The 15662-nt window shown below is 41.9% G+C and overlaps 1 protein-coding gene across 6 annotated transcripts in view; it reads left to right on the forward strand.

The window, feature by feature from the left end:
* Positions 1-15662, forward strand: part of LOC120515619 (carboxypeptidase Q-like) — a 522111-nt gene that overhangs the window by 106956 nt on the left and 399493 nt on the right. For all 6 annotated transcript variants that reach the window (XM_039736745.1, XM_039736750.1, XM_039736744.1 and 3 more), the window contains one exon: positions 15389-15596. In XM_039736745.1, the coding sequence (XP_039592679.1) occupies positions 15389-15596 (208 nt within the window). The remainder of the gene's footprint in view (positions 1-15388; positions 15597-15662) is intronic.

Raw genomic sequence — 15662 nt, forward strand, 5'->3', positions numbered from 1 at the left:
CCAGCAGGCCTGGGAATGCCTCGGGATTCTCCCGGAAGAGCTAGAAGAAGTGGCCGGGGAGAGGGCAGTCTGGGCCTTTCTGCTTAAGCTGCTGCCCCCGCGACCCGACCCCAGATAAGCGGAAGAGAATGGATGGATGGATAATTCTTTAACTGCTATAGCATAGTATTCTGCTCAGAGACAGGAAGAGGACCAGGAGATGAAGTACAGTCAAAACTTGAAAAAGTGTTACTTTTGCACCAAAGCCTATGTACTAACTGAAATTTGAAGCTAAAGGGAAATCACTAAAATCAAGAACCAGAAATTTAAGAGGGAATTTCACCCTACATTTGAGGTCCACAGTGCCAGGAATTAAAGGCACCATGCCAATGATGCAAGACACGGCTATATTTGAACCCACCACATACCCCACCTATGGAAGCAGTGTCCTGGGAAAGGGAATTACAACATGGTGGCACCCAAAACCAATGTGAATTTGATAATAAATAAATAATTATTATGCTATGCAAATAATATAAATGCAAACTAACCGTACAGAAATATTTTCAGGGTAATAGAAACCCATTATCCAGTGTATAAGTTTGCTTAGTTAAATGTATTTTAAGAAAAACTAGGGGGCTCTGCCCTCCTGCTCGCTTTACTCACCAACTCCCGGGGGTAGGCGTTGGGCGACTGCCATCTCACAGCTGAGCTGCTCAAAAGATGTTGGGGTGCCCCTCCGTTAGAGAAAGTGAATTAGTATATAGAAGAGTATCGGGGTGCAGGAGGAAGACAGTTTGGTCCTTAGTTATTATAGAGAGAAAATCAGTTACTTGAGTATTTCACTACAACTGTCTATTGTAAATATCAATGAATAATAAAATGCAGTAAAAAGAAAAAGTAAAAAAGTAATAAAAACTAAATAAAAAGTTGAATTACATTAATGCCTCATCAAAAACAATATTATGAATTAATTTATCCTCTAACTTACATTCTATAAACATTGCTTTTTTGCATTTCTGTGTGCATATTGTTCGGAATATTTTTCTTGTTTATTGGACGATTCTCTTTGTCCTTGATTTTTATTATGTGCAGCTCTTTTTTGTTCCTTTTTTTCATTTAACATTCTTAAATAGGTAATTTGCTTTTCTGCCTTGCCATTATAACCGACTTTGTTGAAGGGCGAGTTAGCAGCACTGAGAGTGTCACAGGGTGGGATGGAGAGAGGAGTAATGTGTGCAGTAGGAGTAATGATTGGACGAACGGTGTAGAGGGGAGTGGTCAAGGCGGATTAACACAGACACAACAGAAAATGTCTTTAATATAATAGAGTTACATTTTTTAAGTGAACAGCTCATAATACATAGGAGACACAAACATGGCAACGGCCAGCAGGACAATAGAACTGCAGTTGTAGGCTTTGAATGCATTGGTAAAGGTTGATTTAATTCAAAGTACAAGCGTCTCTCAGTAAACTTGTGTTAAAACTCCACAGATGTCATCCTTCTTCACTGTTCACCAGCACTTCATTGACTATACCCTTCACATTCACATCTAGCATGCTAAAAAGGTTCTCCATTGTCAGTCTATTGGAGGAAAAACTCAGACTCTGTGCACTGATTGGATGGTGATATTGCGTTCTTTTCCTACATAGAACAGGATATAGTAACTAGGAATTATTGGGAAATGTTTAAAGATAATCATTATACTTCAGTTTTGCTGAACTTTGTAACTATGACAGACTAGACATTTTATTTCAGGGATCTAAGTTTGATTTATATGTTTATGGGGCTGCATGGTAAGAGTAATATAATGTTGTCACCATCAGTGTAATCGGCCAGTTAAGCTGGTGAGTTAAATAGAAAGCTAACCTTATTTGTGCTGCTGTTTAAAAATGAGTTTATTTTTTCACAAAAATTTGATATTGCAAAAATGAGAGAAAGCTGTTTCTGAGAGACTCCTCTCTTGTGTCCACAGGTTTCTAGGTGATTGAATTTTTACCGTAGGCTCATCATTCTCTTCTTAGCTAGGGAGGAGGAGTGCCCCTGACAGATAGACATTCATACCGGTAGGGATTGGGTCCACTTTAGCCAACAGTCATCCCAGTGAGGCAAGAGGGGTCCTCTTTTTAAGAATCGTCACAGACCGTTAGCCCCTTCCCCCTTGGAGAATCGTCAACATAAGTCATAGTGGAGCAGTAGCATTTGTTTACACTGTCCATGGAGACCGTCCGCAACCCTTTCTCAATGATTATTTTTGGGAATCATGACTCTATGCGACCCTAAAATAAGAAAACAAGTAACACAAAATGGATCATGACACATATTTTAAGGACCCTATGTTCTTAGCCAAGACATAAAGATATGCCAGCCTGCGCCAGGCCTTGATTAGACAAAAATGTGAAATGCTGTTGAGTTTGAAAACATTACATTTTCTTATAATCTCAAGAAAATGATTCAGTTATCTTGAGAAAACAATTAAAAAAACGATATTGCATGTAATGTCTCGGCCTCTGTATATGTTATGTATTGTACACAACCAAACTCATAATTTTTAGGACTGGCACACTTCTTGGAATGAGAGTGCTGCTACCTCGCAGTAAAGAGACCAGGGTGTGCAACCCAAGTCCTCCCTGAATGGGGTTTGCATGTTCTCCCCGTGTCCGCATGGGTTTCCTTCAGGTCCTCTGATTTTCTCCCACAGTCCAAGGACATGCAGGGTAGGCGGATTGGCGATGCTGAATTGGCCCTGGTGTGGCACCCTCTCTGAGGTTTATTCCTGCCTTGTGCCCTATGCTAACCCGGAAAGACTCCAGAACCCTGCCCAGGATTAAGCAAGTTAGATAATGACATGTGTCAAGTGTTACTCAGATGGTATTAAGAAGCTTACTATTGAACAAAAATAACATTCTTCACACCATTGCACTGCCCTCAGAAGCCTGGACCACTGACAAAAGACGTGATGGATCTGTGCATTTATGCATTTTACACCAAATGTTGAACCTGAGATGTCACAATAGAACGCAAGACATTTTTCCAGTCTTCAGTAATTTAGTTTCCGTGATGGTGGCATATGCTCATTTTCCTCTTCGTAGCGGAGAGCAGATTAGATCCTGCTGGAGTGGTCTGCTTCTGTAGCCCACCTGCTTCAATACTGAAACGTCTTATGCATTCAGAAAAGTATTTCCACACACCAAGAGAGCTGTTAACAGAGCATTTGTGGCCTTTCTGTTAGCTTGAACGATTCCTGCCATTCTCCATTTACCTCCTGTCATTAACAAAACGTTTTTGCCCGTAGATGTGCCACTCACTCAGTTAATTACACCGTTCTCTGTAAGCTCCAGAGATTGCAGTGCATGAAAATCTTATGAGTGCATCTGTTTCTGACATGCTGGAACTACCACATCTGGCAGCAACAACCCTACTGTAGTCAAGATTGCTTAAATCCTGCACCTGTATGCTTATAATATTAGGTTGAAAAAATACAAATCTCGATAATGCATGCTTATATATATTGTGTTTCAGTCTTAATGACTTTGTGCTTTTGTTTCACTTTTAAAAAGACGCTCCCCATCTCCTAAATAAAAACTAACAAATCATTATTATTAAAAAAGTGTCACAAACTCCACAAAGAGCCATAGTAAGGTTTGGGGCAGCCACCCGTATATTATTTTCATGGCTGCAAATTGCAAATTAATAACACTGATGTGCACAAACAGGAGTCCATAACAGAACTGAGGGAATAGGGGAAAGGTGGAGGCTTTTAAAGGTCAGGGTAGGAAGTGACGTCAAAGGGGCCGGGATCAGAAAGGTCTTCAGCCATAGGCTCGAGCCTGGACGTGACATGAAGGGGGCCAGAGCTGTAAAGGCGGAAATGGCTGGGGAGGCGACCTGGCTGGGATGCCCAGGAGGACCGGAAGAGGGCTTACGCCTTCCTCAGACCATGTGGGGGCGACCGCCTTGGTACCTATGGGGACCATGGGTACAGAGCTTTGAAGCTCAACCCTGTTAGGGGCCTGTGGTCACTGCCAATGCCTTTGGAGCCCTGGACCTCAGCACTTCTGCCACACCCGGAAGTGCTGGGGGGAAGAGGAGCAGGGACACCCGGAGTGCTTCTGGGGATGCAGCCGGCACTTCCTCCACACTGGGGCGTGTCAGTGGAAGATTGCCGGGACACACCTGGAGCACATCTGGGTGATTATAAAAGGGGCCGCCGCCATTCTGGACTAGAGTCGGGTGGAAGAGGACGAGGTCTCTGGAGGAAGCAAGGAGGTGGCCTAAAGAGAAAGTGAGGCATTTTGTGTTGGCCAGGACTTTGGGGACAGTTGGAGTTTGTGTGTCACTGTAAATATGGAAAATAAATGTGTTGCGGGTGATTTCAATGTGTCCGCCTGTCTGTGTTCAGGACTCTATATGTCCAGACCGAGAAGTGACGTCAACAGGGCCAGGTGGAACTTCCCATGAATAGTCTGCAGGAAAGCGAGAAAAAGAATCAGTGCACTCTGCCACATCCAGGTCTGATTCAGAATTGCCTTCACTCAAGCCCTTTAGCTGCCTCCCATGTGCACGCGTGTGACAACAGTATCGCTACCCCTTAATGCTTCATCACCAAAACAAGTTACAGGTAGGGAATCGGAAACATCCCAAGGGGGAACCTTATGGACGAGCACTCCTATGTTAACTTTAATGACAACGAGCCCTAAAGGAGTTTTCTGAACCTCGCAGTCTGAGGAATCAAAACCGCAGCAGGTAAGCGTAACAAGTCGAAGGGGGAATTGAATGGAACTCTGCAACTGCAACGTTACTCCGGGATGACTGTAGCCGTAATGAGATGGCAGTGCACTCCTGATGAAGATGGTGTGGAGAAGTTTAGTTAAGGCGCTGCATGAGCTGCTGTTCAGCTTATAATGACTGTTAGGGTAGGAAGCTTTGCCAGTTTTTAAAAGTCTGAGACTTAGAAATTCTTTGCAGTATCTATTTATAACCAAAAGATATAGTGCATTCACAGTTTAGGAATTGTTACGTCTCATTTTTAGCTCTATTCCTTGACCAAAAAAGAAATATAAGGATTGGCCGATCTTTGATTTAAGTATTTCCACACATCAGGGTGTATTATAATGATCTGTATAAACCAAGTGCCAAAAAGAAAAATACATTTCTGTGAGAAGAATGTTTTAAACCCCATTAATAATTTCATTGATTAGTCATAGACCCTTTCCTCTGAAAATATAACCATTTTATTTCCTTTTTTTTTTGCATATTCATTCATGATATACCTAACAACCTTCCTGCCCTTTAAGAAACTGATTCCCTTCAGAAGTAGAAGTGCTGCCGTTACCAGGGTGGGGAATACAAAGTCACACAGGGAAATCTTTGTAAGGAAAATGTTGCTCATTAGCGCTTTGTGCGAGGTGTTTCCACGGAGAAAGTCTGACTCGTTCGTTACCCTTTTCTTTTTAAAATACGCTTGCCCCACCACTCGGTTTTTCTCTGATGTGTCTCCAGTTTATTTGCTCGATTTCTTTCAAAGCGTTCCAACAGATCATGCAACAGCAGCTTTCTTATGAGGATTCTTTCACTCGGAATGAAGAAGCACAAAAAATGAGATACATTTGCAGGCCAACGTGCAGTTAACAATATTTTTATACTTCTCTGTTGGGTGATGCAAATCATTAATGATTTTCAATTAATTGTTTCATCCCAGTTTGTGCGTAGAGATTTTCTGTACTAAAACTGGGTAGGTGCCCCGGGGTTTGCTTTCTGCCTTACGCCCTGTGTTGGCTGGGATTGGCTCCAGCAGACCCCCGTGACCCCTGTAGTTAGGATATAGCGGGTGGGATAATGGATGGATGGATGGAAAACTGGGGAGGGCCTCCTTCTGCTATTAAAACAGCCTTGATGCTTTGTAGCATTGATTCAACAAGATGTTGGAAACACTCCTTTGAGATTTTGGTCCAGGTTGGCATGATTGCATCACACAGTTTCTGCACATTCATGCTGCCGTGTATTTTTTTTCTCTTTTCTTTTTATTACATGTATTAAAACCAAGTAACATTCCATTCAAACAAGTCAAACTTAACAAAACTAAAATCAAATCAAGAGAGGAAGGCCAACAACCAGAGCAAAACTCCAATTTTGAATAAATTCACTTAGTTACAATGAATTAGGAGTACAAATAATTAAGGAAAGGAACATTTATAATGAACTGCCTACTTGCCAAGAAGATAAAGCGGAATTCAAAAGATGAACTGAAAAAGCCAAGTTGAACAGACGTTGACTATTCTCATCAATATCTGCGTAGTTTACTACCGGAATGGAAGTCAAGATTCTGGGGAAAAAAAGTGTGGGCAGTACTTCCGCAAATGGTGATTGTTGTACGGCTTTCGGTTTTTACCAATGACAAGGATATGGAGATTTTCAAATTTTAGCAGCCAAAATTTCTGGACATTTTGAAAATGTTATAAATTCCTCCCGGACACGTTCTCATTTTTAACACATCATGGACTGTCCAGGAGGAATTTCAAAATGTCCAGAAATTTTGGCTCCTAAAATTTGAAAATCCCCATATCCTTGTCATTGGTAAAAATCGAAAGCCTTACAATGAGGACGGTTGGCAGCCCTAAACATCAGTTACCCATCAGTTACCCACTGACTTAAGAGAGGTGGGTTAGAATTCTTCCAGTCGAGCAAGATTAGTCTATGTGCTAATAGTGAAGTAAAGACAATTACAGTTTGTTTGTCCTTCTCCACTTTAAGCCCATCTGTGAGCCCACCAAACACAACTGTGAATGGGCTGCTAGTGCTTGGAACATCAAGGCTGTCTGATAGACTTTAAAGGTTTTTGATCCTGAATGTTAATTTGGTGCAGGCCTAAAACATGTGGCTCAATGAGGCTGGAGCTCGATTGCAATGTTCGCAGGTTGGATCTTGCCCTGGAAACATTTTGGAGAATTTTAAACGAGAGAGATGTGCTCGATTAAAGATTTGAAGTTGACTAATTGTATTATGCTTTGCACATATGGAGCTAGAGTGAATTCAGTGTGTGGCTGCCTTCCACTCTTTTTCTGAAATGTTGAGTCAAACAAAATGACCCCTCCTATGGGCTAATTAAAAAGATTACAATATGCAAGTTTTCAGGGCAACTTAGGCCACTACATCTATAATGGCTAACACGGTACAACACCCTAGTACTACTGAAATGTTGAGTAAGAGATTCTTTTCCCATTGTATTCTGGGATCTTTGAAAGAAAAAAAGTAATGCTGCTGTTCCGCCACATCCCAAAGGTGTTCAGATGAGTTCAGATTCAATGGCTGGGAAGGCCACCGAAGACCACGGAACATCACCATGTTTATGAAACCGGTTTGAGATAACTTTGGCTTTGTGATATGGTGCATTATCATTCTGAAAGTGGACATTAGAAGATTTGGTAGGTAGATTGTGGCCATGAAGGGATGCACATGGTTGGCAACAATACTCAAGTAGACCGTGACATTCAAGTGATGATTGATTGGTATTAACAAGCCCAAAGTGTGCCAAGAATACATCACCCACACCACTACACCACCACCAGCCTGGACTGTCGACACAAGTTAGGTGGAGTGCATGGATTCATGCTGTTGGCACCAAATTCTGACTGTACTGTCTCTGCACCTCAGCAGAAAATGAGTTCCAATAGACCATACTATATCTTTCCAGTTTTTAACTGTCCAGTTTTGGAGAGCCTGTGTCCAGCCTCAGCTTTAAATTCTTAGCAGGAGTTGATCATGACCTGATCTTCTGCTATTGTAGTCCTTCTGTCTCAATGTTTGACGTGTTATTCATTCTCAGCTGCTTTACCACTCACCACAGTTAAACAGGAGTTATCTGAGTTACCGTAGCCTTTATGTCAGCCTGAACCAGTTTGACTTTTCTCCTCTCACCTCTGTCGTCAACTAGGCCTTTACATTCACATATCTGCTTGTTTTTTGTTTTTCACATCATCCTAAGTAAAGTATAAAGGCTTTTGTGTGAGAAAATCCCAGGAGTAGCAGCAGCTACTGAAATACTTATACCAGCCCGTCTGGCAGCAACAATCATGCTATGGTCAAAATCATTGAGTTCACATTTTTTTTCCCATTCTGATGTTTGATGTGATTGTTAGCTGATGCCCTTAACCATATCTGCTTGATTTAATGCATTGCAAAGCTGCCATGTGATTGGTCAATTACATAATTGTATGGATGTTTAAGTATACCTAATAATTTGTTAAGTGAATGTGTAATAATAAGAGAGAACTTCCTCTAGACCTTATTGCAAGGATAAGGAAACACCAATGATTTCTCAGTGATCAGAAATTAAGCATTTGACTTGGTGAGGAGGATGCATGCTAGAGATTTTAGCTGAAAAGCTGACATGGACACTAAAACTTTGCCTACTGTGGCCTGCTGCTTACACTCCAGCTCCCCAAACCTGACCCAAGCAGACGCAGACACAAGTTCAGCACTACACACAGGTTTTATTCTGTTGTGGGAAACGCTTCTGTATTGTTTCCCACCACCAAAGCACAGTACAGATGAGCACAATTACTAAGCCTTCTTTTTCCTTCTTTCTTTGTCCTTTCTCTCCGGCTCCACTCCTCCTCCAGCAAGCGTTCTCCTCCACCTCCTGACTTTGGCTCTGGAGCAGTGGCAACCGGCTCCTTTTATGTGACACCAGGGAGTACTTCACGTGGTCCAGAAGCACTTCCTGGTGAGGTGACCGCAATCCCCACAGCACCCCATGGTGGCATCCATGGAGCCCAATAGGGCTGAGATGCAGAACTCAATGTCCCATGGTGCCCTGTGGGAATATGAGGCACTGCTGCATCCCCAGGGTGGCTGCCATTCAGCGATCCAGAGAATCTAATGCCCCGTGCACGCTCTCTTCCTCTAATTCTTCCACTTCAAAGGCGTCCCAATGCACTATGTTTTCAAATAAGAAAACACTAACACTATGAGTAGTATCTTTAAATCATGGGTCGATGAAATTGATTCCCTTTAATGATTTCAGAATTACCATTGGCGTATTGCTCCATTCCAATCCTGGTTTTCTAGGGCTTTGTAGAGCAGGTCAAAAGACCCCCAGGCTGTTATCTGAATAGCGCTGCTGTCGGTGGTGCCTCAGTGTTTTATTTGAACACTTTGGACATAGGGGAATGTGCTAGGGGCCTGGGTCTTCTTGTTCCTACATGCCTGTGTTGTCTTTTATTAGTATGTAGGGTTCCCTGTTATCTTGCTTTCTGCATAATTGAGAAGGCTATAAATGCACTGGGGGGTTTTGGTTGGTCTTACAACTATATACAGGTCTTCAGGTCAGAGGTGCCATTGTACCTTACTTCGTATGAATCATTCGGCAGTGTTATGTGTTAAAGAAATGTTTATTAAACATTACAAAAACAAATGAGGTTGCAGATTTGTGGTTATGTTACCTTCTGTGAATAAATCAAAGTGAGACAAAAGAAGACTTGGGGCTCCAGAGGACACCCTGTTTAATGTCCTGTTTGAAAAAGATCAGAAAGTTAAACAAAGGATAATTGTTACACCTGACATGAAGATGACTTCTACTGCTGTCGAACAGCTTCTGGGGGAGGCTGAATCTCTCCCCTTCAGGTGCTAAGGCCACAGTGAACGTCAGTTACCTGCCAGGCAACCAGTTTTCTAGTAGAGAAAGCAGAAGAAGGCGGGGCTAATGACATCCAGACTGGAAGTGACATCAGAAGTCTTCTGCGACATTCTCCTCTTCTCTAAAGGAAATTGAAACTGTGTTAGTGGCGGTGTCACACCAAAACCATTTCCCGTATTCTTACTCGAATCAACACCCGCAAGACACTCCTGATGCTTGCATGTTTGACATTTCCTTTTATCTTACAGGATTCCATTGTGTGGCTCATTTTCTGTTGTTTGAATCGATGATCATTGTTAAAGCAGTTACTTGTAGTAGCAGGGCTCTATCCTGAGGCCCCTTCTTTTTCATTATTTACCTCCTTCCCCTTGGAAAAAATCTTTCGTAAATATAACATTAGCTTCCACTGTTATGCTGATGAAATCTCCCCGATCTATCTATCTATCTATCTATCTATCTATCTATCTATCTATCTATCTATCTATCTATCTATCTATCTATCTATCTATCTATCTATCTATCTATCTATCTATCTATCTATCTAACTATTGATAGACAGCCAGGGACCTTGCCCCACTGGGAGGCCTGGAGAAGTAGGGGACCGGGAGAGGAGCAATTCCTTCCCCAGAACGCAAGAGGGCAGCCATCCTGGATTGTGTGGGAGCCACGGAACTGGAAGGCTCAACTCTGTAGGGATCCGTGGCCACTGCCAGGGGGCGCCCGAAGGACTAAGGAGCCTTGAACCACAGCACTTCCGCCACACCAGTGCTTCCGGGTTCATTATTAAAGGGGCCACCTCACTCCATTCAGGGAGCTGGAGTTGGGTGGAAGAGGACGGAGCTTGCGAGGAGTGGAGTAGAGGTGGCAGAAGGACAGTAAAGGAAGAATAAACCTGTGAGTCTTTGGGCACTGTGGTTGTGCTATGTGGTAAAGAAGAATAAAAGAGTGCTTTTTGGACATCTGGCTGTCTCAGTGTCTGTTTGTGTCTGGGCTATCTATCTATCTATCTATCTATCTATCTATCTATCTATCTATCTATCTATCTATCTGTCTATCCTGGCTACTATGCTAAAATTATCTATCTATCTATCTATCTATCTATCTATCTATCTATCTATCTATCTATCTATCTATCTATCTATCTATCTATCTATCTATCTATCTATCTATCTATCTATCTATGATATTCTACCTTATTATGTCTATTATTAGGTAGGTAGATCTATTTAACTTCCTACCTTCTAACAATGTGGGCTTTTATTGTGGCAATGAACAGGAAAATAGACACCCAACTATTTTCTTGAACTCCTTTTTTCTTCAAACAGTTTTGTGGAACTGAAATCTGTCCAAGGTCACATTGGTTTTGAGGGAGGAAACCCACCGTGACTGGGATGGCAGTCTGTCACTGAAACGCTGGTGCACATCTTTCTACACCAAGTCTGTTCTGTCAGCAACTATAGCACCTGCACTTCAGAGCAGGTCATCCACCTGAAGCTAAGCATGTTTGGGCCCAGCCAGTACTTGGATGAGAGACCATCTGGGAAACTTGGGTTGCTGCTGAAAGAGGTATAGAATAGAATGCCTTTTTTGTCATTGCACAAATATAAAATGGAATTTTAGTGTGCCCCTCAATAGTACATACAATTTAACAAAAACAGAATCTTCAACTAATTTAACATCTATTCTGCATTTTAAACTACACACAAATATTAATATAAACCAATAAAATGGGTGGCATGGTGGCGCGGTGGGTAGCGCTGCTGCCTCACAGTTAGGAGACCCGGGTTTGCTTCCCGGGTCCTCCCTGTGTGGAGTTTGCATGTTCTCCCCGTGTCTGCGTGGGTTTCCTCCCATAGTCCAAAGACATGCAGGTTAGGTGCATTGGTGATTCAGTATGTGCTTGGTGTGTGGGTGGGTGTGTGTGCCCTGTGGTGGGTTGGCGCCATGCCCGGGGTTTGTTCCCGCCTTACGCCTTGTGCTGCATGGGACTGGCTCCAGCAGACCCCTGTGACCCTGTAATTAGGATATAGCAGGTTGAATAATGGATGAATGGATATATATATATATATATATAGAATGAGAGAGACATGTCTAATAATGTCTGTGGATTAAAGGTCAAGAAAAACATAAAAACTGAAATATTTACACCACAGTTCTGCATGGCAAGAATTGGAATGCAAATTCAAGTTTAAGGGCTGACTGCAGTTCTGCTATGCAGAAGTAACTTGAAGGGTTAAGGTAAAAAATACTGACATGGTGATAATATCTGAGCTCTGAGCAAAGCTTTTCAGGGTCAAATGACTGCACAGAAAAAACAGAGTAATGCCTTATAGTAAGAGAAGAAAATAAAGGACAGGCAAATCTGAAGCCATGCATTACAGACCCTACAGGAGGCAGCAGTGAACATCGGGTTGAGATGCGTTACCAATGCAGATCATTAACTAAATAATCAATCGACATTCATTTCATATGCCGCCTGTGACAGCAAGTCCTTTACAGGGTTATTGTCATAAACGTATATGATAAAACAATGTAATGCATGTGCAGCTCACAGCTTCAGCTACTAGTAATGAAACTAACAGGAAATTAAATCAAAAGCAGCAAGAAGAGGGCAGGAAGAGAAAATGAGAAGGTTCCAGATTCAAACACACAGGGTCGGGTCAAAGGAGTTTCAGTCTTTATTAATACGGAGTCTACCGCTGCTAGCAGTACCCCAGTGTACTTATACAAAGCACACAAAAGAACTACACTGAGATAGTGCAAGACATGTATTAACAGTGAGAATAAATGAGGAATCTCTTACATGGTTCTAGTCATTTTATTATAACTGATTTCAAGCTATTGATATGCTTTAAGATGGGCAATTTGGTGGCACAGCAGTTAGCATTACTGCCTACCAACTTTAGAGACCAGGCTTAATTCTCTGCCTATCTATTCCAGTTAACCACAAATATCCTGGAATGCACTTAGTTATATTAATTACAGACACAGAATAATAATAATTACTATTAATTACATTAATTTAGCGCTTTTTTCATTGCGCAAAGCATTTCACACACACAGATGGGAACCACTTCACTCTCCACATCCCACGATACTTAACCAGGCCTGGGGCCGGAAATAAAACACAAAGAGTAGGACAGCTGCTGTACAGGCTTTTAAATGTTCAAAGTGCCGCACGAGATGAAGATCACATGGCACGGCAGCAGCAGCAGATCGAGCAAAGAGGAGGTAAAAAAAAACAGAATTTGGAGGAGCGACCACGTCTCCTTTGGGTGCATTCAGCCCCCCTCTTCACAACGCAAGTGGCAGAGAAGAAAATGTGGCTGGTGCATAACACAGGCCATTTGGCGAAGTGAAGCGAGCAGGGGGGAAGCCCATATATATATATATATATATATATATATATATATATATATATATATATATATATATATATATATATATATACAGTATATATATATATATTGTGATAGATGGCCGGCCGTTCATCCCGGCCAATACCCCCATGCCGCTAGGTGGAGCCATCCCTGCAGCATGGAGGGGCCCCGAATGCCAGCAGGGAATTATGGACGTTGGAGTTTTCCTTTACAACCCTGCTGGATACCATAGGGGCTGATAGAAGGCGCTGCAGGGAGGAGCAGTGACTATTTTCCTTACGCCCCGGAAGTACGTCCAAGTCACATGGACAAGGGGAATGATGTGCTTCTGGGGTGAAAAAAAGGACTTTTTATCTGACACGGAAGTGATAGGAGATCACATGGACTGGGGATTGGAACACTTCCGGGTCAGGGAATATATAAGGACTATGGGAGCTCCCAGACAGCGAGCTGAGCTGGGTGGTAGGAGGGCAACGCGTCTGGGAGTGGAGGATTGGTTTATTGTGATTATTATTGTGTATCGGATGAGTATAGTGGAGGAGAGGGTGCTTTGTGCACTGTTGCATATAAATAAAGTCAACTTTTGGAGTTTTATCTGGTGTCTGGCGTATTGGACAGGGGTTCAAGGGAGCGATAGCACCCCTTATCTGTCACTATATATATATATATATATATATATATATATATATATATATACCGTTGTGCTTGGAAGTTTGTGAACCCTTTAGAATTTTCTATATTTCTGTATAAATATGACCTAAAACATCATCAGATTTTCACTCAAGTCCTAAAAGTAGATAAAGAGAAACCAGTTAAACAAATGAGACAAAAATATTATACTTGGTCATTTATTTATTAAGGAAAATGATTGAATATTACATATTTGTGAGTGGCAAAAGTATGTGAACCTTTGCTTTCAGTATCTGGTGTGACCCCCCTTTGCAGCAATAACTCCAACTAAACGTTTCTGGTACCTTTTGCTCATTCCTGCACACCGGCTTGGAGGAATTTGAGCCCATTCCTCCGTACAGAACAGCTTCAACTCTGGGATGTTGGTGGGTTTCCTCACATTAACTGCTCGCTTCAGGTCCTTCCACAATATTTCGATTGGATTAAGGTCAGGACTTTGACTTGGCCATTTAACATAAAACATTAACTTTATTCTAATTTAACCATTCTTTGGTAGAACGACTTGTGTGCTTAGGGTCGTTGTCTTGCTGCCTGAAACCACCTTGTCTTGAGATTCAGTTCATGGACAGATGTCCTGACATTTTCCCTTAGAATTCTCTGATATAATTCAGAATTCATTGTTCCATCAATGAAGGCAAGCCATCCTGGCCCAGATGAAGCAAAACAGGCTCAAACCATGATACTACCACGACCATGTTTCACAGATGGGATAAGGTTCTTGTGCTGGAATGCAGTGTTTTCTCCAAACATAACGCTTTTCATTTAAACCAAAAAGTTCTATTTTGGTCTCATCCGTCCAGAAAACATTCTTCCAATAGCCTTCTGGTTTGTCCACGTGATCTTTAACAAACTGCAGACGAGCAGCAATGTTTTTTTTGGAGAGCTGTGGCTTTCTCCTTGCAACCCTGCCATGCACACCATTGTTACTCAGTGTTCTCCTGATGGTGGACTCGTGAACATGAACATTAGCCAATGTGAGAGAGGCCTTCAGTTGCGTAGAAGTTACCCTGGGGTCCTTTGTGATCTCACCGACTATTACACGCCTTGCTCTTGGAGTGATCTTTGTTGGTCGACCACTCCTGGGGAGGGTAACAATGGTCTTGAATTTCCTCCATTTGTACACAATCTGTCTGACTGTGGATTGGTGGAGTCCAAACTCTTTAGAGGTGGTTTTGTAACCTTTTCCAGCCTGATGAGCATCAACAACTCTTTTCGTGAGGTCCTCAGAAATCTCTTTTGTTCGTGCCATGATACAGTTCCACAAACATGTTGTGAAGAGCAGACTTTGATAGATCCTTGTTCTTTAAATAACACAGGGTGCCCACTCACACCTGATTGCCATCCCATTGACTCGAATTTCACCTTCAAACTAACTGATCATCTGTGAGGTTCACATACTTTTGCCACTCACAAATATGTTATATTCAATCATTTTCCTCAATAAATAAATGACCAAGTATAATATGTGTGTCTCATTTGTTTAACTGGTTTCTCTTTATCTACTTTTAGGACTTGAGTGAAAATCTGATGATGTTTTAGGTCATATTTATGCAGAAATATAGAACATTCTAAAGGGTTCACAAACTTTCAAGCACAACTGTATATATATATATATATATATATATATATTTTTTAACTTGAAAGTATGTCTGTGTGGTAGTTTTCACCCTGCAGCATTTTTATGTATTTTGTCATTGCAGGTATTACAGCAGAGGTGCTTGTTGTCCAGTCCTTTGATGAACTACACCAAAGAGCACAGGAAGCCAAAGGGAAGATTGTTGTATTCAACGAGCCGTTTGTCAGCTATGGGGAGACAGTCAAGTACAGGGAATTTGGCGCCTCCAACGCTGCAAAGGTTGGCGCTGTGGCATCACTCATAAGATCTGTCACACCTTTTTCAATTAACAGGTAAGACTCGAATTTGTGAGTTTGGAATTGTAAGCACTTCCACACATAAAGATGGATTTTAATGCA

The sequence above is a fragment of the Polypterus senegalus genome, chromosome 15 (genome assembly GCF_016835505.1).
Source record: "Polypterus senegalus isolate Bchr_013 chromosome 15, ASM1683550v1, whole genome shotgun sequence".
NCBI classification, from domain to species: Eukaryota; Metazoa; Chordata; class Cladistia; order Polypteriformes; family Polypteridae; genus Polypterus; species Polypterus senegalus.